The 27,680-nt window shown below is 43.2% G+C and overlaps 1 protein-coding gene across 1 annotated transcript in view; it reads left to right on the top strand.

Annotated features, from left to right (window-relative positions):
* HHAT (hedgehog acyltransferase) overlaps positions 1 to 27,680 on the top strand; it is a 268,031-nt gene that overhangs the window by 55,319 nt on the left and 185,032 nt on the right. Inside the window, exon 7 of the mRNA XM_019548569.1 lies at positions 11,870 to 12,041. Within this exon, the coding sequence (XP_019404114.1) occupies positions 11,870 to 12,041 (172 nt within the window). The remainder of the gene's footprint in view (positions 1 to 11,869; positions 12,042 to 27,680) is intronic.

Raw genomic sequence — 27,680 nt, forward strand, 5'->3', positions numbered from 1 at the left:
CTGCACTTGATCAATATATGTACTTGATCAACACTTTCCACTGACTGCAATTTGGAAGCAGCTACCATATTTATTTGAATATAAGATGATCCCCAATAATTAGATTATGTAGCTGGAAAATTTATAAATTCGTTATAGAATCTAATTATTAGAAGTTGGCCTTGAATTTGTCCTCTTTCCAATGTAGCAGAAAAGGAACTACTTACCCTAACCCCAACTTCTTCCCTCTGCAGTCTCTTCCCCCCTTCCTTACTGTCAGACCTTGCTTTCCCTGAGCACATGAAAGTGTGGGGCAAATTAGAAAATACTGACCATGAAATAAAGATGCCTGTAGTAGTTCATATTTACTACACATAGGCTTAGTTCATGTGCAGTTGAGGCATTTTACTTTCTTGAAACTACTAGAAGTTTTAGCACCATAAACACAATTTTAAACAGCACTATTTTTTCTACTTGTATAGGGTACAAACTATGCATAATATTAGTCCAAAGCCAAAAGACTCATGATTTATCATATAGTTAATTGGGCTGGATCCCAGCAGAATCAACAACATTTTAAGCCCTGCACTGCTTGGTATGTGTGTGTGTACTCCAGATTTCCTCCACAAAGGATCCATGTGCTAATTTGCCCCCCACTCATAACTGGAACTGCGTGTTCTTGTCACAAGCCCTAGAATCCTCCAAAAATTTATATGCAGATAAAATTCAACAAAACCTGGTCTGGCTCCACCTCATGTGGGGTGGGGCTACACCAATCATATGTAATAAGCTTAAAGAAGGGGTGACAGAGGGATTCTGGGTGAACTGTTTGGGTCCCCATTTGATGATGTTTGCATTTACAGCTGATGAGGAAACAGGAATTATTGGAACTAGGAAAGAAAGGGATAGCTTAGTGGTCGGATTGAAGAGGAAGTCAAAATGTATTCACTATAGTGGCTCACAATGACTTGAAAAAAAGAGTTGATGCTGAGGGGAACTGTGCTCAAGTAGGCACCACCATATATAGGAGGCTACTTAAATTGCGGTTTTGCTGATTTCTCAGAAACTGCAAAATCCAGGATTATCTGTGAAATCAACAAAAAAATAAAATAAAAATAAAATGCTGGCTCCCCAGTGGAAGCCAGTGGTTCTCATGGCTGCTGTGGCTCAGTTTTGCAGGCCATCTGGAAGAGGAAGGTGTTGGCTTGGGGGGGCAGCACAAAGGGTAGAAGAAAAGAGGGCCACTGTCTGTCCTTGTTTGTCCTTCCCCTTGGGGCCTCTTCACCAATCAGTGCTGAGGGATGGGGCTGCATAAAGGGTAGCCAGCAGTCAAGATGGCAGCTGGCCTCTTGTCTCTCCTTCCCACTGGGGCCTCTCTGCCAGTGTATGCTGAGGGACAGGGCTGCTGGAGCACAGCCACAAAATGTCCACGGAATTTGGTGTTTATGCCGTGACCAACCTATGAATATTGGTGAGTTTGACCACAATTTAAGTAGACCCCTAACCATATGTCTTATTCAGAAGGGTTGTACTAACCTATTTTTGTGGTAGGTTCCTATCGGTATGTTTGCCCCATATATACCATGTGTTTTATAGTCATGTTTAGTGTTGGCTTATTTAAATTAACTTCATAGTTGGTTTCCGTGACTGAACACATGATGTTTTGGGCAGTAGTTTAATGATAGATAGTATTTAATGAGGTTTCCTAGTATGGATATGTAAGACAAAGACCATTTTCCCCCATGCTGTTTGAATGAAGAAACCTTATCTTGTATTTGAGTAAATATAGTAATAACTAGGAACCTACTCAAATTGCGAGTTTGCGATTTTTGTGGAAACCGCAAAAAATGGCAGTTTCCACGAACACTATGAAAAATGGCAGTTTCTGCAATTTTGCACAGAATCACTAGGAAAAAAAATGACTAAAAATAGTAAGTGGCCCAGTCTCACAGCCCACCGGGGGGAGCTGCTAGCATGAAGGGGAACAGCCAGGATAGCAGCCACTCCCTCAGCTGCTGATTGGCTGAGGTGGCTACCTTTCGTGCCCCTCTCAGACTGGATGAAGGGCAGCCCTCTCTGCCAATCAGCAGCGAGCAGTGGGGCTGCATGAAAGGTAGCCCTCTTGGCCAGTCAGAGATGAGGGGCTGGGCCATCTGAGCCCCACAGCAAATCAGCTGCTGGATCGGGGGGGGGCAGTGCAATAAGCCCACATAAACAGCGGTCAGTGCTGCAGTTGACCTAAGAAATAGCCTATTTGCCACTCTGATTTGGATAGGTCCCTAGTAATAACTTGCTGTAACAAGGTGCATGGCTCAGACGCTGGAGCCCAGCTGCAGAAGGCTAGAGGGTAATAGCCTGCCTGCTTGCTTAGGAATGCTGGGCCAGCTGGCAGGGATAATTGGCTGGCCCTGGAAGAAGTTAAAAGCTCGCAGGGAGATGACACTGAAGAGGCGGGGAAGCTGAGAAGATAGGCAAAACTGAAGCATAGTGGAGAAGCCCTTGTCCAGGAAAACATAGGGTTGAACACAGCGACTGTGAATTTGGTGACTTAGGAATAAGCATTTTAGATAATTGCTTTAGATGATTTTCTGTGGGGATAAGCAAAAGTTAACTGTTGGCTTGGTAGTATCCTGTTTCTGATGGGTTATATGAACTGGCTTGATCTCCAGTTCCTGAAAGATAAGGACCTACATAACAGAGCATCATCACAGTTGGCACCAGTGGCTGTCATGTTAGCAATCTCAGCAGAAATGGTCTGCAGGGTATAAAAGCCGCTCACAGGGCACAGAACTTGTGCATACTGTATTTGCCTTTTTGGTATATATAAACGTTAGTTTTCAGTGCTGTCAATCAGCTACCTTTTTTGAGCCTGTAATCACTTTAAAACAATGCCAAGTATATATTTCTACCTTAGTCTTCACAGGTGGTTGGTATGTAAGTTTACTGGGAAGGACAGATAATTGCAAAGTAGCTGCATTCAGGAGATGTGTACAGCGGTAACACAGACCTACCAGCATGTCACTAAGGCAGAGGTTTCTTAACATTTTAGAAAAGACTAGATATATGGAGGGGTTATTAGCATTTTCCATCAAGAATAAGCAACTTTCAAGACACCAGTGGTGAGCACAGTCTATCATGGTCTATAATTTAACGCCGACAATGCATAGATACAGTTCTGAAATACATGATTGCTGCATAACCCAAAGAAAGATAGTCTGATCAAATAGCCTGTACCACCAGTATAACAAATAGAAATAAAGAGCACCATGTATCCTTAGAAAACTAGTATAGACTTGTGTGCAGTTTGAAATAAAATACCAAAAATTGTCCCTGTGCTCTTGCAACTCTATAATTGAAAGCAATATGCCTGCATCTGTTCAAATGAATGCTAGCATAACCAGCTAGAACAAGGGTGGGTAGTTCTTTTGACTGGTGGGCCACTTAATGAGTTTTGGTGAGCTGCCAAGGGCTGCACACACAAAATCTTTCAGAAGATATCATTTTAACAAATTAAAGATAAAAATAAATCATATACTAAAAATAAAAAAATCTATGATGACATTTTATTTTTTTCAAAAGTATATTTTTCCTGTTTTATGTTTCTTTGAGTAGTGTATATAGAGGTGATTGCATAATAGTTCAAATAAATTCTTACTCTTGTATATTGTTTGGAGTATGTGTGTGGTGCGGGGGGGAAGAAGGCGGGTAGTGTTGTCTTGTGTGTGGAGGGCTGCCCAGGTGTTAGGTCCTGGGAGTTGGCCAGGGTTGGGGCTGTGTGCAGCAGAGCTTGGCTGGGGGTGTGGTGCAGGTGCAGGTGAAGGTGTGTTTGGCTGCAGTGTGGTGGTGGCTTCTGCTTCAGCATGAAGGACTTGAGCTTCTACCCACTCGGCCACCTAGAGGTGGCTGCTCATCATACCAGACAGGCAGAATGGGTGGAAAATGGCTGGAGCTGGAATGGGAGCATGGCGTGGGCTGCCCTAAGCAGGAGTGGGTGGACCTCAGCTTTGTGGAGTGGTGCAGGGGCAGCCACAGGCCAGATATAATCAATTGATCTTGATCTGGCTTGTGGGTTGTATTTTCTTTACCTCCTTGAGTTAGAAGTTACAGCTAGATTTATGTGAAAAATATCATTAACTTTCAGTGACCAGCATAGTAACTGCTGAAAGATTGTCCTCTTTCCCTCACAGTGAAAAGCTCAAGAAACTTGAAGAGCTGCACTTACTCTTGGTGTGTAGTATAAGTCAAGGCTTCCTTAGTAAAAGCATGCATAATGACAGAACTGAACAATATCTGAAGTATCTGCATTTTAAATATCATTAAAAATACAGTAAGAGAGGCAAGGCATGTCCCTAAATAGGCACTAAGATTGTCAAAGCTATTTACATGCTTATTTTCCATTAAAATTAACAGGAGTCAAATTTCAAAATTCCATATGTGACTTTGCATATCTCAGGCCAAGCTCCTAAATGAACACTCATATTGAGACACCATGCATGTGATATAGGAAACAGAGGTGTTGAGATGCTAACTGACCCAGCAGGAGTGCTGTATAAATTAAAAGGGCAGAGTCAAGGAATTTTTCTGCACTTTGATGAAACTTGGTTTCTTCAAAGTGTTCACTGCCAGTAAAATGTCATTAAGGGAGATAAGTCAGAACAGCACAAGCATCTGCTAAGGTCGTTGAGAGATGTAATTTTCCAGGCTTAACTGAGAACAAGTCAATCATTTTTGCATCTATAAAGCCCTTTTCAGGAACAGAGCAAAACTAGTGGGAAGTGGGGAAAGACAATTCAAACGAATGAGATGATTCCTTTATAACACTGGTTTAAATGAAGAGTAAGTTTTTTCCTTAGTCTTTATTATTTTATACCCTCAGAAGCATTGTAGTCATTTCAGTGAAACTATCCTCATCATAGCTAGTTTCCATTTTCGGCATGAGAACAGTGAGACAGAGTAAAACCTGGAGAAAGATCAGATGCAACTTTCTGTAATATGGATGAGTGGATCTGTAAAGTCTCTGTGTTAAACAAGAAAGATAAGATTATTAAATAGTTGATAATACTGGTTTACTTGTTGCAGATATTGCAAAGGAGGCTTATTTCCTTAAGGGACTTAATTCTGAGGGAGATTATTTGCTTAAGAAGAGCTATTCTGTTTCAGACCACATGTCCATCTAGCCTGAGATCCCAATGTTTCATTGTAGCAGGGACTGGATACCAAGGGAAAGATTCAGAACCTATCCAGATTGATCTGTCTCTTGCCCTTCTTTCCTTCCAGCATTTAGAGACTTAGGAGGTTGCATCTCTAACCATCATGTCATTTGAATATCCATTCATGGGCCCATCCTGCATGGATTTGTCCATTCCTTTCATTAGCTCTGTCAGCATGCATAGACTATAAAGAAGAATGAGAACTGAAGAACTGCTTTGTTAATCTTAGGGCTGAGAAGAGGGTTGCTGTTCAGCATGCTGCAAAGGGGAATTGTAGAAAATGAAAACTAAATCAGGTCCATGGACCAGAGAGTTTAGCAATAATGCTACTATCTTGTAATAATTCATAGGCGAAAATGAAACTATCAGCAGTCATTTTTGTGTTATAACAATGTTCACAAGCCCTATCAAGGCCTGAGGCTTCATTGTGGTTAGGCACTGTACAAACACATGCAAAATCATGGGAATCTCAGTAGGTAAAAATATGAGCTAGCTTCTATAAATTCAAAACCGAAATTAGAGTTGCATTATTTTCTTCTATATTACCTCCACATTTATAGTTTGCCTGAAAATGTAGGATTTTGCATGTGGAGATAGATGGGAATGCTCATTTTGAAAGTACATTTGTGCAGCCAGTTGAAACCTTTATGTTTCCACCCCAAATTTCAGGAATTCTGTCTATTTTCCAGACTCATGATTTGTTTTGAGCATGAAAATTCATAGTAGTGCTTGTAAGCATTACTTTTGCCATGTGCTGACAGAATCATTTGAAATTTTAGCAGGAGTAATAAAGGAGGCATTTGAAAATTGAAGATTGATGGCTGCAATGTTCTTTGGTTGAACCAGTTATAGTGTGCAAGTCTTGGAAGGCAGTGCAAGTTTCCCACTATACCATTAGATTATATTTTGTTTCACTTCAGAGAGAAGGAGGTAATGTGAAAGTAGATGAAAGTGTGTAATAGAGTTACTATTATAGAATTTGATGGCATCCTGGGAAACTTGCAGACTGCAAAATTTAAATCTTCTCCCATGCAATTTTAACTTGCGTGATCACCATTTGCTCAGCAGATTTCCGCCGGTCTCCTTGACCTTGACTCTAATATGGGAAGAAGAACGCACAGCATCATGGGGCGGGGACCCAAGGAGCAGCTGTGATCTCTCCTAGTGCCCCTACCATGCCAAGTGGGTGTCCCATGCACCCTCATTCTCGCTCACCATGTCTTTGATGACAAAAGTATTAAGGGAGGCTGCCTTTTGCCCCCTTGGACATAGTACCCCCGATGTATCCCAGTTTGTGTCCCGTCTTAGTGTACCCCGTGAATTAAAGCCTCAAGGGCTATGTGTGGCTCCTATCACCCCCAATACCACGCCCCAAGCCTCTCAGATGTACCGGACATTGCCTAGTCGATTACTGTTGCCTGCGCCCTTGTGGATGCTCTCTGGCCTCTCTTTCCTTAGTCGCCCGTGCTCCCTGTAGACGCTCTCCAGCCTTCCTCACAGCCGTGCCCACACCTTCGTGGGTTCCCTGGGCTCGTCTCGACTGCCCGCACCCTCACGGGCACTTCCTGGGCTTATCCCACTCTCGTGGCCCACACTGGGGCCTTTCTCTGTGCTCCCCACCTGCACTGGGCTTAGCCTCGCGCTCCCTACCCGCACTGGGGCCTCGTCTCGCAATTGGGGCTCAGGTGGCCGTAGCCGTGCCTGGCCCCCAAATTCCCCTCTTGGGGCTTCTGTTCCTGTGTGCCCTCCCTGGGGCTTAACGCGAGTACCCTCTGGGCTTCTCGCCGGTGCCCACTCTGGTGCTCCTCACAATTGGGGCTCAGGTGGCTGTAGCCATGCCTGGCCCCCAATGCACTGTGCCCTTTCTCAGGGCTGGGGTCAGTGCACCCCCTCCTCGGGTCTATAACCCCACCAAGGCTCAGGTGGCAGTAGCCGTGCCTGGCCCCCAGACCCACCTTCTTGGGTCACTCACCCTACTGGGGCTCCTCACCTGCACCCACACTGGGGCTTTTCCCACACAACACTGCCCCACTGGGGCCGGGGTTGATACACCCCAAAACACAACACCCTTTCCAGCACCAGGAACCCCCACACTACTGGGGAGCTCCTATGAGGCCTCCTCCAACCCCTACAGCCTCACCCGGTCCTCCGGTGTAACAACAAAGCAAAACCGTAAGCTAATCGGCTACAACTCAAGAACTAAGCCACCTGGCTAAACATAAACTTTAAGCCCTCTGGCTACTCATCAATCAAATCCCCTACCTGGACTTTCTCTTCCCAGTATCCTTGAGCCAAAGCTATTCAGGCCATCAAGCTGCCTACTCCAGCAGAGCTCTTTCTCCCATGGAGGCTGTTTATATAGGCCAGGCCAGGCCCTGCCTTCTTCCGGTCAGCTGACCGAACTGCAGTTGCCCCAGCAGCCAGCACCTGTACCTTTTCCTAGGAGCAGGCATTTCAGTGCCCTGCGACACACAGCAATCAGCTGTTCCTGAGCAATTAATCCAGTCTATTATGTACAAACAGGAGATTTTTCAACATCTGGCAGTGTCATTTTTTTTCTCCCCATATTTTGTCTTCAACGACATGGAAAATCCCATTCTTTTTCTGTGTTGAAATTTTATTTGGCTTTTGCTTTCTATTGATAGAGATTGAGAATATTGGAATTGATTATCTCATCCCTGGACTTTTTTAGAATTATAGGACTTTAGGGTAACTGTTAGTTTGTCTCTTTCTGCAGTAGTTTATTTTTGTCAGCTTTGAGTCTGGTTAATGACATCTATAGCATTCCCATAGCTTATTTCCCAATGCTCAGTTTTTTAGTACAGTGCACAATTTGTCTTGCAGTACTGTTTTACACAAAGTCATGGAAATGGAATCTAGCTGCTAAGGCTGCCTTAGACCTTATGCCTTGCCTACTTTGTAGTCCCCTAGATCACTCCAGCCAGTAGCCTGTTCCCTCTTCCACAGCAAATTGAAATAGCTTATTTTTGTGTAGGCCTATCCATGGTGGTGTTGAGCATGTGTACAAGCATATGCATGTGTAAGCCCAGGTATATAAGGGGAATGGTGAACTTTTCTTGTATGCAAGTTGCATTACCAGGAATCAGAGGTAGGATATAGAGTTTGAAGAAATGGCATCAGCATCCAAGAGCAACACCTCTGGTACACTGGTGAAAGACAATTCGCATTTAAATGGCACCTCCAGAATTAGAAGTACTTTTTGAATAATGTGTATGAATATACACATTAATGCACAGCACATTTAATATACAGGCAACCCCTGGTTAATGCTGTTTTGCTTAGTGCTGTTTTGCTATAATGCTCATTTTAAATTGATACCTGATTCCACTTAGCGCTCAGTGAATTACATTGTAACACCCAGGGTCGCTACCTTGGGTCATTAAAAACACTTGCAGTTGCCAGCTTGGATCATCAAAAACTTTCAGTTTCACTTAACACTTGTTTCACTTAATGCTCGTTTTTCAGGAACCAATTAAGAGCGCTAAGTGGGGGTTACCTGTATGCACAAAATATGTCTGAATGAATCACTTGGTTGTTTTGCACCTTCTTTTGGTATGTGCTTTTTGGCAATGTTACGTAGCACTTCTAAGGCAACCTATGGCTCATGGGCCAGATTCAGCTCATGAATACACTGTGTGGAAGAAATCAAACTTCGCGTTGTGGTTGAATCAGAACTGACAGAGCCAGCTTTTCTTTATTTAGGGCTATACTGTAATCACAGGGAGAATTCCATACAGCAAGGGGAATCACCCAATTGTCTGTTTCAAGGGATTTCTTGCACTCTGTAAGTTTACAAGCATATTTATACTTAAGACAGAGAAAGAGGAAAAAAATACGACCTTGGACAGTAGATCACTGATTGTTAACACACACAGACACACAGGCTGCTTACTTAAAGGAGAGTGAAGCATTGTGCTTATAGAAATAGTTATCAGTTTCTGGTTTCTCAGAGAGAAGAATAAACTTAACATCTGTACACAGGGTAAAACAAAAACAAGGCATGCAGAATTCTTTATCTCAGAACATAACTGAAATAAGCAGTATCAGCACTTCTGGTCTCTCTCTGTTTTTTCTCGTCAAGTGTGCCAGAAGCTGACTAAATTTACTCCTACAACTGGATTCAGCCCACAGCAGCTCAACGAATTGACAACCATGGGCCAGCTACAGCAGTAGAGGTGGCATCCCCAGGGTCCTATTGCTTGCCATGTGCAGTGTATTCTTTCTGCTGTGTCAGGGGAGTCATCTCTAGGGTCCTAGCTATTTTCCCCTGACAACATCTGCTGGTTACCTGGGAATGCAAGGTGTGGTCCATGGTGAGGGCTGGGTTGCAAACAGTGGCCTGACATGACAAAGGTTGCCAGCCCTTGTTTTAAGGCATTTGCAAGGACAGCGGGCTAAACTTGTACAACTTAATAAGATCTATGACCTGTTCCCAAAATCCTTTGAAATCAATAGACATTCAGTTCAGATCTGGCTTTCTCTGGGAGTGTCAATATTACTTTGAAAGGCAGATGAGTATTTGTATTAGTAGCTGTCTCACACATTGAAAAAACATGTTTTAAAGCTTCCTGCTCCCTAGATTTTGTATTAAAGCTTTTTTTTTCAAGTTAGACTATCTGGTTGGTTTTCTGTTCTGCTATAAAGCCTGTTTAACTAAACACTTCAAAGAAACAATGGCTTTTAATTAAGTCAACAAAATATTACATATCTGCTGAGAATCTATCTCTAAAGTTTAATGGAAAGCAATTAAAAAGTAAATTTCCTTTCTCTCTTTTTTTAAAAAATTATAATAGCTGTATCCAATCAGTGTTGTAATTCTAGGGGTTTTTTCAGAGTCTGAAGGCAAGGTGTTTTCTTTGGAATTAATTAATCCAAGAGATGATAAGGGAATTACTGGTAGCTATTTTTTTAGGATGTTGAATTTCTGTTTATCTCATGGAGTGAATTTTACTTACTTTTGTTAGTGGGAAGAAAATGTATAAGATGATGAAACTGTATTGTTAAAAATTCATAAGAGAGCTGTATATTTTGTGAGTCAGTTTTCCAGATTAATGGGCAGATTAATTCACCTATTATAGGTTTCCTGCATCTTCTTTTAAAGGCTATGGTGCTGGTCACTGTCAGAGAAGGGGATCTTGCATTAGACAGACCCATGTATTTTGTATTAACCTAATTTGAGAAAATTGCTTTATCTGGTTGGTTATAACTTTTGCCAGTAATCCAGTATGGCAGTTTTTACATTCTTGTGTGTTGCAGTTTGTGTGATATCAGAATGAGGGACAACAGTGGTGGATACAGGCTGAGAAAAGTAGAAACCTGGGAGAGTTTCCTTATATTTATTTCTGCCAGAGTCCTCAATTCTGACCTACAGCCCCCCCCAGCTGTGCTAGTGCCCCTCACTCCTGACCCTCTGCCCCCTACCCCCAGCTGCTCTGTGTGTGAAGAAAGGATGTAAGGAAAGTGGGTGGGGGTGGACAGGTAATGCAGTGGGGGAGGCACATGCTCCTCAAGATTTCTGTGCTCACAGCAGGTATGTGGGGCTGCAGCCAGGTCAGTCTGGGCAGGAGCCACCTCCGGGACATGGAGCTGGAGGAAGCGCCAAGCTGGCATGATGAGGTACAGAAGCAGCAGTTGGTGGTGGTGCAGAGTCGTGCCCCTGCTGCTGCCGGGTGTCCATGGCCACAGAGGCAGCTCCTGCTTGGAGCTGGTCTGGCTCAGCTGCAGTCCCATTCCCCACTGTGGGTGTAGAAATCTCAGGGGGCATGTGCCCACCTGCCCACCCACCCAATTGAATCCCCCCCCCCCAATGTGTGCAGCCTGTGCTCCTTCTCCCTTCCACCCAACACATAACCTGTGTCCCCCCCCTCCCCGTACTCCATAGACTTACCTGGAGGGAGCTGCAGGAGCTACTCTCCACTGTTGCATGTCTGCCATGTGCACATGAGTGCACACATGCATGTGGTGCCCCCTGCCTCCGATTGTCCTCCTCCTGCTCCCTTAGGATGCAGCTGCAACCACTGCTTCTCCCTTCTGCTCATGTGCGGTATGGCTTGGTGAAAGTTCGCCTCTGGCAGAGCCTGTGCCTCCCAACTGCCATGTGGCACGGAGAGAGCTCCCCTTCAGCTGGACCCCCTGGGAGCTGACTGTGGCTCAGGGAGAGCCTCTTGCTGGTGAAACTACAGGTCTGTGGGCGAGATCCAGAGGCTGACCCCTGCCTTACACATGTTAAGTGGCAATGGTGCCACTGCAGCATGCATAATTGCAATCTCTCATATTCCAGTTGTAGTGATATAGTTCTGTGCAGACAAAGTTTAGAGGGGAAATGCTCCTTCTTTCTATTTGAAAGCATTTGTCAAGTTCCTCAACAGACAGAAATGGAACTGAATTCCTGTAAATGCTGCATACAGCCCTGTGGGAGTGACTGTAAATGTCTTTCACTTACTACTTACATTTTTCCACTTCTATCTCTAAAAAATAGATTAATAACAATAACTTTAATAATGGGGTCTGCAGAGAATTCCCCAGTGCCACATTGACATACTTCCCTTGATGACAGCAGTAAGAAAGAATAAATTAAGAAAATGGCACCAGAAAATCTCTTTGAACAAAACCTCTGGCCATTTGTGAAAACTGTAACTGCTTTTGATTACTTCTTTTAGATGAGGAGACAAAAAGCCTGCCGTCTGAAGACTAATTTTCGCATTTTAATCCTGGGCATGGTTCGCATTTTCTTTTGGTGGTGGCTGGCAGAGCTGATGCTTCATCTTATGTATATGCATGCCCTCTACAGTAGTTCTCCACATCTGGAAGCTGTCTCTGACTGGACCTTAGGTCAGTATGAAAACAAAGACAAAACTTAAATAAATAAGTTTGGTAACAATTTATTATTATGGTACCTACTCAGTGACTAAATAATGTTTTTGACATAAGACACATAAAAAGACAAGGGCCTCCCAGAAGAATGTCACAATTCTAATTGTTCTGTTTGTTCACAGGTTTAACTATTTGGCTATTTTCAAATGTCAGTGTAATGATGACATTAAAAAAATTAAGAAGATTGAAAAATATATGTGCAAATTCCTGAAATTTTCCCTTCTTTTCTATATTCCCTCCTTTTATTTTTTGATATTTTCTACTTACGGGTTTCAACATGAAATCCTGTTAGTTCAATGGTAATGATCTGCTTTTATCCTTCTAGTTCTGTGGGTTTTGCTATCATTGTATTAAAAAATACTTTCCGAGCCTTGAAATAGTTTTCCCCCATCCCTTTTTAGTGTCTTGTTATTTCTCATGGATATTTGGTCATTTGATTCTAAATGGTTATTTAGGTTGATGGGAACAGCATAAAAATGGATATAGTCCTGTATCAGTGTGCAGCCTCCAGGGTGCAGGATGTGCTTGGGTTTGCCCTGCCCACTTGACAGCTTCTCTGTTCAAGGTGCTGAGAATGCTAGTTATGCCTCTGATGTAAGAGGCTGTAGCCAGTTGAATTTAGGGATGCTCTTCTTACAGGAATCATTATATGATGATTCAGAGAGTCACTGAAGCATGGAAAATTAGGGTTGGAAGACACCTCAGGAGGTCATCTAGTCCAAACACCTGCTCAAAGCAGAACCGTCCCCAACTAGATCATCCCAGCCAGGGCTTTGTTGAGCTGGGCCTTAAAAACCTCCAAGGATGGAGATTCTACCACCTCTCTAGGTAGCCTGTTCCTGTGCTTCACCACCCTCCTTGTGAAAAAGTTTTTCCTAATATCCAACCTAATCTTCCCTTGCTGCAACTTGAGACCATTGCTTCTTGTTCTGTCATCTGCCACCAGTGAAAACAGTACAGCTTCATCTCATTTGGAACCCCCTCCTTTCAGGTAGTTAAAAGCTGCTATCGAATCCCTCCTCAGTCTTCTCTTCTGCAGACTAAATAAGCCCAGTTCCCTCAGCCTCTTCTCCAAAGTCATGTGCCCCAGGCCCCTAACCATTTTCTTTGCCTTCCACTGGACTTTTTCCAATCTGTCTACATCCTTTCTGTAGTGGGGGGCTCCCAAAACTGGACATGGTACTCCAGATGTGACCTCACCAGTGCAGAATAGAGGGGAATAATTACTTCCCTTATTCTGCTGGCAACACTCCTACAAATCAGCCCAGTATGCTCTTTAACCTTTGCAACAATGGCACACTGCTGACTCACATCCAGCTTATTGTCCACTGTAACCCCCGGTTTTTTCCTGCGGAGCTGCTGCTTAGCCATTTGACCCTAAGCCTGTAGCGTTGCCTAGGGTTTTTTCCATCCTAAGTGCAAGACTTTGTACTTTTCCTTGTTGAACCTCATGCAGTTTCTTTTGGCCCAATCCTCCAATTTATCTAGGTCACTCTGAATCCTAGCCCTACCTGCCAGCATATCTACTACACCCCCTAGCTCAGTGTCATCTGTGAACTTGCTGAGGGTGCACTCCATCCCATCTTCCAGATAGTTAATGAAGACACTGAACAAAACCGGCCCCAGGACTGACTCCTGGGGCACTCCACTTGATTCCTGAATATGTGGTTCTGAAAAACCATTGTGTGGCTCTGAAAAAGCAAAGTTTTGCTTGCTGAATGAGAGGAGATGAGACTCACCGCTTCCGTGAGTTAAATTGAACTACTTCGAAAATGCACGAGCTAAGTTGTCTCTGCCCAGCAGAAGGCATTATACAGGCATTATACATTGTGCCTTGTCTTATTTTTGAGTTTATGTGGTTAACAAACATTATGTTCAGAAGAGGGCAGAGATGTATGAATTCATACATCTACTTCATCATGCCCACCAGAAATCAAGCTAAAGCTTCACCTCTGTGCTTTGTTCATCCACAGACTTTCATGATTTGTAAAGTAGATTCTTAATTAGCATTTCCTGTTCTAAAAAACATTCTTCAGTCAGTTAAATCAGCTAGCTGCTGATGTTTTATGTATTTATATGATAAAACCTTGAAATGTAATGGAACATGTTAAATGCTGACCATATAATAAGAAGTGCAAGACTCCAAAATTAAGGATAAAATATTCAAGAATGAATTCTGTTTATAGATTTTCCTCCTTTGATGGTAAATAAAAAATTACTATCCAGGAAGCAGCTCCTACAAAAGTGAACTAGGTTGCTGACATATTCATTTAGTGCAATCAATGTCACATCCCAATAACTAAATCTCATTTTGAGCCGGTGATTAGAAAATGCTTAAAATGCAAGGGTAGATGATGAAAGTCTGTTGCCAAACAAGTCTGGACTATAAAACTGCCTGGCTGATTTGAATATGATTGTCAGCGTTTAAACAGCCATGCCATGGAGACCCTAAATTTATGGTAAGAGAGGCGATAGTATGCTCTCATGAAGGAATTGCGAGTGACTGTGTAGTTAACAAAGGTAAGTCCAGCAGTTAAATAATTCAGTTCAATGAGTTTACGTTGAGATGCGTCCAGGGAAAAATATCCCTAATTTTTTAATGGTTTTATTTGGTTTTGTTCTGACAATCTGATCTTGGTGGTGAAGGTTTGTGCTATTATTGTTATGACTATTATTATTAATAAGAATAATACAGGTCTTCTTAATGTGACGTCAGACTATGACACATTAATAATAGGTTCCATTTTGAGCTTGAAATATGTGACAGTGGCCTTTTTTAACCTATAAACTTTATTGAGTAGATCTGTTCTCCTCTGATTCTTTTCTAGGTTTTTATAACTTTACATAACTTTGTACTGTTTCCTTCAGGTAACCCAGTGTACTTTCATTATTTCACATTTTATAATAACAAAAGTATTTACATCACAGGCTATGTACAGGTGTTCAATTCCAGCACTGTAAATTTTAGGGAAATGTGTAGAGCTAATAAATGTGGTGAGAATGGGGGATATACAGGCATTCTAGCCTCCTGGCTGGACAACAATTAAGTTATTCACCAAGGAGCAATAGGGGGCTGCTCCTTTGCTCCCCCCACCCCATGGTAGGCAGACTGTAGATAGGTTTTCCTCTGATCCTTCTTTGGGTTTTAAAACTTCACTCAGCTTTGTATGGAACCAAATGTTTGGTTTTTTACTACTAGTATAATTAATAATAACACAGCAGCAATAATAAGAATAAGAATACAGGTCTTACTGTGAAGTCAGATTGTAACACAATTATAAGTTCAGTTTCAAGCTCAAAATCTGTAACATGGGCATCAGCTAGAGGTAGCTTCAGGGCAGAGGCAGCCTCCCACTGCCTGGGAGGTGGGGCTGCCCCTGCATTCCTACTGTGCCAACAGCTACCTGCAACGGGCAGGGGGCATAGGGCATGCTATTTGCCACCCCTCCCACTCCACTCCCTGCAGATAAACCGTTTGTTTCTTAGGGGCTATGGCAGTGGTAAAGAGCTGCCTTATCCCCTGTGAGAAGAGCAGTCTGTTCCAGGGATTCTTGCAAGGCAGGGGGTAGAACTGGTTGCTTTCCATGCCCTGAGGGGCCCGGTGCTGCTCTGTTCACTCCCACCACCCCTGGCAGTCACCCTTGTATCACCCTCTAAGCAGTTCTAGTGTGCCCAGTGCCATTCAAAGAATAGTGAAAAGCTGTGCTGCTGTCAGAACTGTATACCAGGGGAGCCTCAGTACTGTCCAAGCAGTGGTGGGAGCTGCACTGCTATTCAAAGGGCAGGAGTCAGCACTGGGGCTTGAAGAATCTTGGTACTGTCAAAGACAACGGGGTCCCTGCAGAGGTCCCTGACAGTTCACGGCAGGGCAAGTCAGTCCCTTTAAAGGAGAGAAGGAAAAGCAGAGGACTATGGGATAGTGGGTGTCTGAGAGACCCCAAGAAAAGTGTTCAGGTGTTATAGTTGTTTCTAGAAAGCTTTAATATGAAATGTATGAAGGTGTATTATAATCAGTTCTAGTTAGGCTGTTTAATGGAAAAATGTATAAATTGGGATGATACCAAATTGCTCTTACGGGGTCTGTTGGAAGCTTTGGAGCAATGAAACATAGCAGCGTGGCCGAAACCAGCACAGGTTAAAGTTTTGAGCAAATAGTAATCTAGCAACACAGGGGTTATCCCCTGTGTAGCAGGAGCCAGACTACATGGGTTTCCATAAGTAATAATAGTTAGAGGGATATGTGATTACTTTAGACAACCGCATGCGTAAGATGTATTCTGAAGCCCAAAATTAAAGACCTGAATGTTCTCATACAGTGAAAAAGTGTGATCACTCTGACTAATGTTAATCTTTTCTTGAACTGGGTTTTTGCTTTTTTAGCAGGTCCTAATGTACAGCTGAACCAGAGATTCACTTACGGAATATTGTCAAATAGATTCGTTCTTTGTCACTGTCCATGTTATAAAGTAAACCCTGGCTGCCTTATGGAAACAGAACTCCTACTTAAGCACCTCACTTTCTTCAGATTCACGTGATGGTCCATAGGCCTTGTTGTTTCTCTCATCTTCCATACTGATCACTATCAAAGCCAATAGTGATCTGATCTGCTTGGCAACAAAAGGAGCTCATACCTACAATAACCTAGCCTGTGGATAATACTTCATAACCCTCATTCCAATAACATTTAAATGTTTCAAGCTCTCCTGTAGTGCTTGAACTTCATTTCTTGCTGTAAATACCCTCCATTTTTCAGTCATTTTCCTTAGCGAGGTACTAGCAAAGTAGTGAACTTGTACTTCAATTGCCCATCTTTTCCAATACCTTCTGCCTTAAATTAAATCATAGCTAATAAAAAGGAGTCTAAACTAAATTAATATGCAAGAACAGAACTTGGAGGACTATGATGAAATTAGAAGAGATAATATTTACAGAAATGAAACCAAATGTGACGGGTGCAAGCTCGAGGCTGGATCCCATAGTGGCCCACCCACTTGCCTAGGGCAGTCTGCCCTGACTCTCCTGCCATGACTTGATTGTTAATTTGATTTATTAAGTGGGAGGCTGCCCATTCCTTGCCCTGATGCCAGGAGGCGCTATCCATGGCTCTGACCCTTCCCTACACTGCAGCCCATGCTTTGCAGATGGCATTCTGATTATGATTGCTTTCCAGTCTGAGGCAGGAGCAAACTCAGTCCATAGTTGGGCTCCATTCATTCTCACATTCACTCCAACCCCCACTCTTATGGGAGGCCTCTTGCACTCTGCCCCCCTCTCACAGGGGCCTCTGGTATATACTGCCTATTACTGGGCCACACTCCACTGCCCTCACTCCTCTTGAGTGGCCATCAGGCTTTGCCACTTGCACGCTGTCCCTACCATGCAATCCTTCGATTCCTACAAGTTCCCCTGCTCTATGTGGTCTAGCCTTGTGACAAATCCTAGGCTGATTCTGCCCCTCACTGGGCAACTCCTCTCATACTCACACTTCTGGAGCTGGCCCATGTACTGTCCTTCAAGCTGCTTTTGCAGCCTTACTCAGTACACCCCTAGTGCAGTCCTTTAAACCACTCTCACAGCCCTACTCTGCACCCCAACTCTTAGTCCTTCAGGCACCCCTTTATTGCACTGTACTCTGAGTGGGCCGTCACACTATGGGGCCCGCTTTGAGGCCTCCAGGATCTCACATCCCTGCTGGGTTCAGGTTTCTCACTACTAATGCACCTGGTTCCCCTTGCTCCCCCTGCTTGCATCATTACCCACCAGATGGTGAGGGCCAGGGTTATGGCACCCCTACCCACCTTCCATTGAGGAGATTCATGGTCCTGGCGCTCCTTAGGGCTCCCTACCTTGGCAGGGTGCAGTTTTGAGTCATTCCCAGGACCAGGAGTCTCTAAGCCACCCCCTTAGCTCCTGCCCTTACCTCCAGGATGTTCCATTCCACAGGGGAGCTGGATAGTGCTGTTCCCCCAGCTGCAGGCTGCCCACTGCTAGCCCTGCCTGGCTGGCCTATGTTTGAAAATGGCCACCCTCATCAGGCACCTGCCAGCTGCCTGCCTCAGCCCTTAAAGTTGCAAGCACCTGAAGGTGTGCTGCCGTGCCAAATAACAGAAAAAACTTTAAAAATACTAGAATCAGGAAGCTGAGAAGAGAATTTGTAAGCAGATGTAGCAAAAATAGTGGGGAGGGTCAGAAATCAGTTAGTAGAATGTTAAGAAGTATAGAAAAATATTCACAAGAAGGGACTGTGTGAAAATAGTGGGTGTGGGTCTTTTAGGAAAGAGAGAAATAAAGAGCTCTTGCCATGATGAAGTTTTACAAAATACTGAATGGTTTAGAGATGGTAGATCAGGCACTTCCATTCACCATTTCTTACAGTCCAAGAACAAGGTGGCACTGCAAATGAAAAGCAATGCATTTAGAATTGAATTCCCCTTAGGATTTTCATGTCCTGTGAACTCATGGCAACTTTATATCAAAGAGGTTTTAAAATAAGTTTGTACATCCAACTCAAAACATCTAGATTATACAGCAGTGAGAATTTTAAAGAAACACTAAAAATTTGGAAGTGCTTAATCCCTCATACTTTGAGACATAAACCAAACCTTAATTAATGGTAATTAGAGAGAGATTATACCAGAATCACCTACACCTGGGTTTCTTACATATCTGTTTAAAGTATTTGGTACTGTCCACTGTTAAGAACAGAATATTGAACTAAGCAGAGGCACTAGTCTGATCTGGTGTGGTCAGTCCTATTTTTCCCGAGCACCTGGTTGCTCTCTCTTTCATAGAATTGCTCAGCAATGTGGAGCTGCCTGCTGCAAAATAATAATACATTCAGCAAAAAGTATGTTAGTGTACTATTTATCAGTGAAATTGAACCTTTCTATTAGACAAACAAAATGCAACACAGAAAGTATCTTGAATTGATATTTTGATTTAAATAGGAATGGTGAGATATATTTAGCCTTGAAATCTTCAATTTCTGGTGCTTGCAACTTTTGAGCTTCTGGGTAATTACACTGATGATTATAACCCTGGAAATTATGCACAGATGATTAAAGAAGACAATAATCTATCTGTTGATTTTGACAGCAGCCTTTTTCTGGCTGTTTTTCTGTGCTACTCTTCCACCTACACTTCCTAATTTATGGCTGGCAGCAACAGTCCCTGAGCAGAAATGCAGATGATTGTACCTGTGAGCAGAAAAACAGCTAATATTCTGCTTTTTGGATCAATGAGCTACAGAAGTATATGGTCAGGAGACTTCTCTGAGAACGTCCACGTGCATCAAACTTTTAACAAGTTGGAAAGCTAAGTGGGGTTTTGCATGAAGGACTCTAGATTTTGTGCTTTTAAAGGAAGAATGATTGAATCACTGACTGGAAGCTGTTCTAATTAGGCAGCAGAATTTTGGGCATTATTTCTAGGGGACTCTTGTTTTTTGTACTGGGTAAACAGACATTTATTCTTTAGGCTTGTCATTCAGATTGCATGAAATATGTGGCTATTCTTTACTTTTTCTTTTAAAAAATTATTTACATCTTATTTTTCTATCTGGGTATAAATATAATACTTATATTTTAAACTGACCAAGGGATCCATGCACTTTTGCTGTTAATGAAAAGTACAATACAAAAATCTTTATAGAATACAACTGAACAGCACTTTTCCATTCCTGCCCTTGTATCAGAATCTCACATTCTTCATGTTCCTCCTCATATTTAATCCTGCAGCCTGACCCAGTACCTAAAACTGACATATTGTATATCTTGTGTGGAAAGCCAGTTATATTGGGTTAAAGCCTGGAGTGATTTTGCACCATTTGAATAATTTTCAGTTTGTTCATATGCAACAATTAGAATGTACCAGCTGCTGCCCTTTTGAAATGTTCCACTTTTGAAAGGGCTCCAAGAATTCATGTGTCCACACCCAGGGAGTGGGAGAGAATGCAATAAATAATATAAAGGGATGGATGTTTTTATGTAAACAAATACATTAATTTAACTCTATAGGGTAGCAAAATACACATGGGCAGGAGGATAGAGTGATGACATATCATCTTGACCAGAGACAGGTGAAAGAGCTAGTCCTAGTTGTTCTAGAAAAGGAAGGATTTTAAAAAATTAGGTGAGGAAGTTATGCTTGTTTGTAATGGTAGAATTAATAGAAGAGACCAGAAGGTGGTAGTAAGCACCATGTATTTTCCCATGATACACACCACAGGGCAGGCTTCATGGGTTAGAATATTTGAATTGGCATAGATGTATAATTAAGGATGCTATAGGATCATTCCAGTTGCTACTTAAAATTTGCTAAACTGTAGAGGTTCACTAATACATTGGTCCATCTCGTATCGGCACCAATATAAGGAAAATTGACATTATCGGCAATCAGCTTTTCTTGGCTTATGTGGCCCATAACTTCGCCAATAAATTCTGCATGCATGCATGGAGCTGTAGCGTGCACACAATCAGGATCTCAGCCTGGCAGCTTGGAGAGCAGCATCCGACTGGTAAGTCTGTGGGGGGAGGGGTTGGGGACAGAAGGGACAAGGGGGGGCAGACTGAGGTCCCCCACAGTGGTGGAAGGAGTGTGGCTGGAACAGGGGCAGGTGCTGCATAGCTGGGGTGAGGCAGGACATGGGATGGAGCCGTGGCTTGTCCAGGAGGGAGGGAGGGAAGGAGCCCTTCCCAATGGGGGGCGGGAGTGTTGAGGCTGGGGCTCTACTTGGGGTGGGCGGCAGTGGTGCTGGGAGAGAGGGCCATAGGAGGGCTACAGTGAATTTTGGGGTGGCTGTAGCCCCCCCTCCCTGTGCCACCACTGCCTGCCCCACCCGCCCCAAGCACAGCCCTGGCCTGGTCCCTCCCTGCCAGGAAGAGCCCAGCACAGCTTCCAGCCCCAAGTGGGAAGACCACCCTTGCCCTGGGCACAGATACAGGGGGCACATGTCCTCCATGCCACCCCCAGGGGTGCATGCAGTGGTGGGAGCTCCCCCCCTGCACCCTTTAGATGAGCCACGGCTCTGTTTCGCGCTCCTCCCTGCCCCATCTATGCAGCACCTGCCCTAGCCCCACTCCCTCCCTCACTGTGGGGGCCCCAATCTGACCCCCCCATGTCCCTTCCTTCCCCCATGTTTCTTCCCACAAGAGACTTAACAGCCTGATGCTGCTCTCCAAGCTGCCAGGATGATTATTGGCAATGAGATTGGTATTGACTGATATGGCTTATTAATAATTGGCCATTGTATCAGCTCAAAAAATCTTTATCTGTGCACCCCTACTAAACTGTTTACCCACCTGCCACATGTGCTTGTTTTAGCCATATTGTTTTTTTGTAATGAACTGATGTTCAGAAGCTGCAGTGGGAAGTGTGGCATTGGGCCAGTGAAGTTCTAGTGAAGAACATCAGCTTCCTTGCTTAAAATATGTGCCCTAGTTTTGGAGGGCTGATTTTTGGGAAAAAGAGCCCAAATGGGTTCAGATCACATGAGTAAATATGGTAGTATTTTGCCTTTTTGGGACATGGTAGAACACCATGGGTAAAAGTCAGACTTATGTTAAGCAGAGAAAACTGCAGTGACTTCTGTTATTTTGTCTGCTACTGATTGCTCAGGTGTGTTTGCCTTAAATATGTTTGGAAAACTTGGGGTTATAAGTTTAGCTTTAACATTTTTTTAAATGAGTAGGCAACATTCAGTAGTCTCGCCACTTTTTTTTGGCATATTACAGCTAATGTGCCTTGATATGTTAAAGCAAGGATCAGTAGATATATCATTACATGTATACCCAATAAAATACATATATCATTACATGTATACCCAATAAAAAGTGAAGCCTACATAATGCTCCATAGAAATCAGTTATAGATTACTGTGACTGATGCCATATGTATCTGTTTCTGTTAACATTATGAATAGGAAAGGGATTTTTGACCTCTTTCTTAAGAAGCAACTCAGTGTTTTGCTATTGAAATTATGGTATTTCCTCATCCATTTGAATGGTAACAAAATGCTAACAAAGTAAGCTGTTTGCTGAGGTTTTCTTTCATCTTGCAAGATAATAATGAGACAGTGATAAAATATTTGGCATTTGATGTCTGTTTTGAACACAAGCATAAATCAGGAAGCTTAGTAAGATTTTCTTCTCTAACACATTGGGGAGTTTTCTGCTTTATAAAGAAAAGATACAGGAAAAGACTGAATTGTATAAGCCCCTCTGCAGGATGAGCATCCAGATACTCTTGTTCACCAGGTTTTGTTACAGATATAGATACGTGTCTTGTATTTTTTTTACTTCCAAATATTTACTAATGAGCAAAATGCAGTGATTCTCAAGTAGGGTAATGCCAGATTCTTTGAAGGACATGAGAGGTATGAGGAGATAAGCAAATAAGCTAAACAAGCCAGGCTCAGGGTTTTCCCTGCCTGGAAGATCCCCCACCCTTACTGCCCAGATCCTGTGTAAGGAGGTAAGCACTGTAATATATAAAGTAGTTTTTGAAATTGGACATTAAGGTATATATTAATTAAGGTATATTATGGTATGTTAAGGCATATTGGATATTAAGGAATGTCCCCACTGACAAGTAGTTTGGCTTTTGGCTTATCTATGTTGTGTGATCTAGAACAACTGTAGCTTGAACAACATGTTGACATAGATTGTTGTCCTGAGTTAAGCTACTTCCCTTTGGGATCAGTGTGTCCTCCCAATCCTTCAGTGTTTTGAAAAAAGCACTCAATGTTCTGGGAGACATCCTCTGCTACTACACTTTTGCACTGTGGGATTTTCCTTGTTATGCAGTTGTGGGATACCTACAACTGGATGGCACTGGAATTGTAGAACCTGAAGTCAAACTAAACTCCATCATTATTTTCCTTTCATCCCATCTTTCATCTTGTTTTCAAAGTACTGTTCAGATGTGTGTAGAAAATAGTTAAGTGCTATAATCCTAAAATAATTAATACAGGCTGCAGCATATATATATCTGAAACTATGCAATGACTTGAGAGTTAGGGCAACTGGGGCACTGCTAGAAATGAGCAAGGCTGAAATCAAGCAAAACCTGCTCCGTGACCTTCTTTTGAAGTAATTACACTTTGTGGAGTGTTGCTTCTTCGACTACCTGAAGCAGGGTTTGAAAAAGGATGGAGCTAGGCTATTCTCAGTAGTGGCAGATGACAGAACAAGGAGCAATGGTCTCAAGTTGCAGCAAGGAAAGTTTAGGTTAGATATTCAGAAGAATTGTCTCACTAGGTGGGTAGTAAAACACTGGAACAGGTTACCCAGAGAGGTGGTAGAAGCTTCATCATTGGTGGCTTTCAAAACCCAGCTAGACAAAGCTTTGGCTGAGGTGATCTAGTTGGGGATGGTCCTGCTTTGAGCAGGGGGTTGGACTAAATGACCTCCTGAGGTCCCTTCCAACCCTAACTTTCTATGATTCTATGATTTTAGGTTTGGACAAATAGCAGTGACTGGTGAGTCATGATAGCACTGCAGGCTTGGGATGGCCAAGAGAGGCAGCAGACTATCAGGACATCAGTTATTGACAGGGTAATGAAAGGCAACATTCTGAGGGATAGCCAGCACAGGTTTGTTGCAAGCAAGCCTTGCTTGCAATCTCATTTCCTTCTATGACCAGGTGTCGCATCACCTAGACAAAGGGAAGAGGATGATGTCATATATTTGGACTTTAAAAAAGCCTTTGACCTGGTGTCCCATGATGTCCTCATGGAGAAATTGGGGAACTCAGCTACCCTACAGTCCAATGACTGGGGAACTGGCTCTGAGGTTGGACCCAGAAAGTGATAGTTGATGGAACTGAATCATCATGGCACACAGTGACCAGTGGGTCCCCCAAGACTCTGTTCTTGAACCTGTACTCTTTAATGTCTTTATAAATGATCCGGACTCTGGCTTCAGAAGCAGATTGGCTAAGTTTGCTGATGACACCAAATTTTGGGGAAGACTGTCCACACTTGAGGATAGGCTGGTGATCCAGGCTGACTTTGATAGGCTCGCAAGGTGGGTGGATGAAAACCTGATGGCATTCAATCCAGAGAAATGCAAGGTGCTCCACCTTGGGGGAGGGAAAAATCCCACATCACACTTATAGGCTCAGCAGTGCTACAGTCACTAGCACCACGACTGAAAGAGACTTGGTCATGATTGACCACAAGATGCACCAATGTGATACCACAGCTGGCAAAACGAACAAAACTCTGGCTTGCATCTACTGATACATCTCAAGCAAGACCCAGGAAGTCATCCTCCCATTGTACTCAGCCGTGTTGAGGCTGCAGCTGAAGTACTGCATCCAATTCTGGGCTCCACAATTCAGAAAGGATGTGGATAAGCTTAAAAGAGTCCAGAGGAGAGCCACATACATGATTGGAGCACATGAGAATAGGCCTTATGAGGAGAGGTTTTGAGCCATGGGACTCTTCACCCTGGAAAAGTGTAGGCTCAGGGGTGACTTGGTGGCAGCCTATAAGTATATAAGGGGTATGCATCAGGATCTGAGGGAACACCCGCTCACCAGTGAATCCCAAGGGAAGACAAGGTCCAATGGTCACAAACTCCTGGAAGACTATTTCAGGCTGGACATAAGGAAAAACTTCTTTACTGTCTGAGCCCCCAAGGCCTGGAATGGACTCCCCCCAGAGGTGGCGCAAGCACCTACTCTGGACACTTTTAAGAAACATTTGGATGCCTATCTTCCTGGGATCCTTTGACCCTAGCTGACTTCCTGCCCCTTGGGCAGGGGGCTGGACCTGATGATCTTACGAGGTCCCTTCCAGCCCTAATGTCTATGAAATCTATTAAATCAAGGTCACTTTTCTAGAGATCCCCTCCCCCAATGCAAAGTTTATGCCCAGTCAGCAGTGGTGTCACACCAATAAAAGAACTTCCCTTAGGGTGGATAAGTATGCGGCTGCTACCAAAGTCAGTAGCTTATCAGTTTCGATAGATCAACCATTAGGGCTGTTTTGGGAATGGAATGCATTGCAAATAAGAAGATGCTTACTCCAAGCTCATAAAACACGGGATGTTATTGATTAATTTTGCAACAATGAGATTAATGTACTTCTTTTTTCCCATAATACTGGTTTCCTAGAATTCATCAGCAGAAAGAGATATAGCTCTTTAATGGTGCACGGCTTGGTTGATCACTAGGGCTGTGCGAAGTGGGCCCTATTCAATTTGGATTTGGCCCAAATCAGGGACAGTGATTCAGTTCTTTGATTTGGATCACTGTCCTTGATTTGATGCTGATTCAGAGAGTTAGCGATTCTGACACAGGCACAGTTTTAAATGTTTTTTCTACATACCTCAAGGTACCAGCGCAACTCATGATCGCTGCAATGCTGGGGTTGATGGAATGTCCCACAGGAGTGCGGGGGGGGAGGAGGAGCCTTCATGTGCTCAACAGTGAACCTGGAAGTGGACTGGAAGTATTTCTGGTCCAATTCTGTGTCTACTGGGAAGTGCTCGGGGGGGGCCCCCAGCTTGACAGTCGGCTACAGGAGGACCCCAGGTGCCCTCCCAGACCCAGGAGGTACCAGTCACTGAGCCGGGGGGAGGGCATGGGAGGGGCTGCCAGCATGCTCCCCGGAAGACCTGGAAGTGGTACAGAAGCGCCCCCTGTGCTCTTGTGAGATGCTTCATGCACCCCAGCATCACAGCATTCACAAGCTGCCTGCTACCTAGAGGTATGTAGGAAAAACATATAAAGCTGTATCTATGTCCTAATCCCCAAATCTTTCCAAATCTCTCTGAATTGATTTGGAGGGTTCTGATTCGATTTGGAGAGATTAAAGGGTTCTCTGATTTGATTCAGATTCGGAGATTCGGTCACTGAATCGGGCTGAGTCTCTGCTGAATTGAATCAGAGAACAAAGCTTCACACAGCCCTACTGATCACTGTAAGAGTTCATTGATGTGGGAAGATCCATGGGATCTTTAGAAATTATGAATAGTTTTCTGAAGTGAAAAATGGACATTGATAGTGGGGCAATTCTTTGCCTTTTGGGAAACCCAACTTACCCTCGGATTTCTTGGCTTATGTATCCTTTCATCGAACACTTGGGTAGTGGAATGGAGTCGTTTACTTATAATTTGAATAGCTGTGGAGTAGCAGTAGAAAGTTACAGTGGAATCATTATTGAGCATAGGTAACAATAAGGAAATCTAAAACTTATTGCAAAGCCAGAAACTAGCAAAGAACCAAAGTGCTACATGCATCTTGGTTTGTGCTTTCAGGATGGCAGATCTTATTTTTTGTTGTTATGGGATGGTGCCTCTGCTATGGAAAGGATGCAGCTAAAACATTCTCTTAGAATTGTTCTTCTGGTCATTTTATGTTGTGTGGATGTTAAGTATTGCCTGTTCCTTGCACCTGGGAAGTGAAAGAGGTATCCCAATATTTGGAGTTCTCAGAGAGCGAAAGCTCCAGGGCCCAGGGAACCATGGTAGATATTCTTGAAACTTGTGCCACAATATTCTTCAGCCAGGTTCATTACCTCTTTATTATTCTCAGTAAAACTTCCCTGCTCCTTTCTGCCTCCTCTGTATCGTCATTTTGGAAAACTTTTCTCCATTTCTCTGTCTTTATCTCCTTCTATTAGGTCTCAGACACTAGGTCAGTAAACATGACCTCCATTATTTCTATTGGATGGGTATTCTCTTACTGACAGCATCTCCTGTTTGGGGGTTACCATAATGTGTCAGGGAAAGCTGGGAGATGGTGAGATGCTTTCAAACTTTTTGTTTATGTAGTACCACTTGGTGTCTGTGGTAGGAGGGGAGCAAATAGTTAAGACATGATTGTTAGGGTGCCCCTGGGGACCCTAATAATAATTACATGTGCACCTCTGCTATCCTTACTTTGAAGGATGTAATCCTGAGGTGAGTCATCAAATGGCAGAGAAAGATCATGTTCAAGAAAGACATTTGGCAAATTAGAAAGATGAATCCTGCTATTATTTTCCAGGATGGTGCTCAGAGAATAGATGCAAGAGTGGAAGGAAACAACAAACTATTAAGTAGTGCCAAGAGAGTTGCTGTGCAATCTGTGGGCCAAATTATTGCTTTCAGTTCTCTTTAAAACTTGGTTTGGCATAAAGTGCATTACACTATAATGAATTCTGTAGTAACTCAGGAGAGGGAGTTTTCATAAATGCCTTAAAATCTCTTTTCTTTTTACTATGCCATATTTACTCAAATCTAAGATGACTGAATTTAAGACTATCCCGATGATTAGATTTTATATATGGAAAATTTATAATTTTAAAAATAATTTTCAAGGTATGGAATCTAGTTACCAGAGGTTTGTCTTGAATTTATCCCCCTCCCATTACTACAGCAGGGAACATTGACTGGAGGATAAGGTAGCCCCTTGCCCTCTGCTGACCCCAACTTCTTACCCTCTGGTGGACATGATAGTAAGGGGGAGAAAGGGGAAGAAGCTGCAGAGGACAAGTGGACCAAAAACACCAGGGACCAAAAAACACCAACTGTGAAATAAACGTACCTGTATTAATTTGCATATATGCAAATCAGCATAGCTACTTGCAGATTGAGCTCATCCAGAATTCAT

This window comes from Crocodylus porosus, unplaced genomic scaffold, assembly GCF_001723895.1.
Source record: "Crocodylus porosus isolate Cpor-Errol unplaced genomic scaffold, CroPor_comp1, whole genome shotgun sequence".
Classification (NCBI taxonomy): domain Eukaryota; kingdom Metazoa; phylum Chordata; order Crocodylia; family Crocodylidae; genus Crocodylus; species Crocodylus porosus.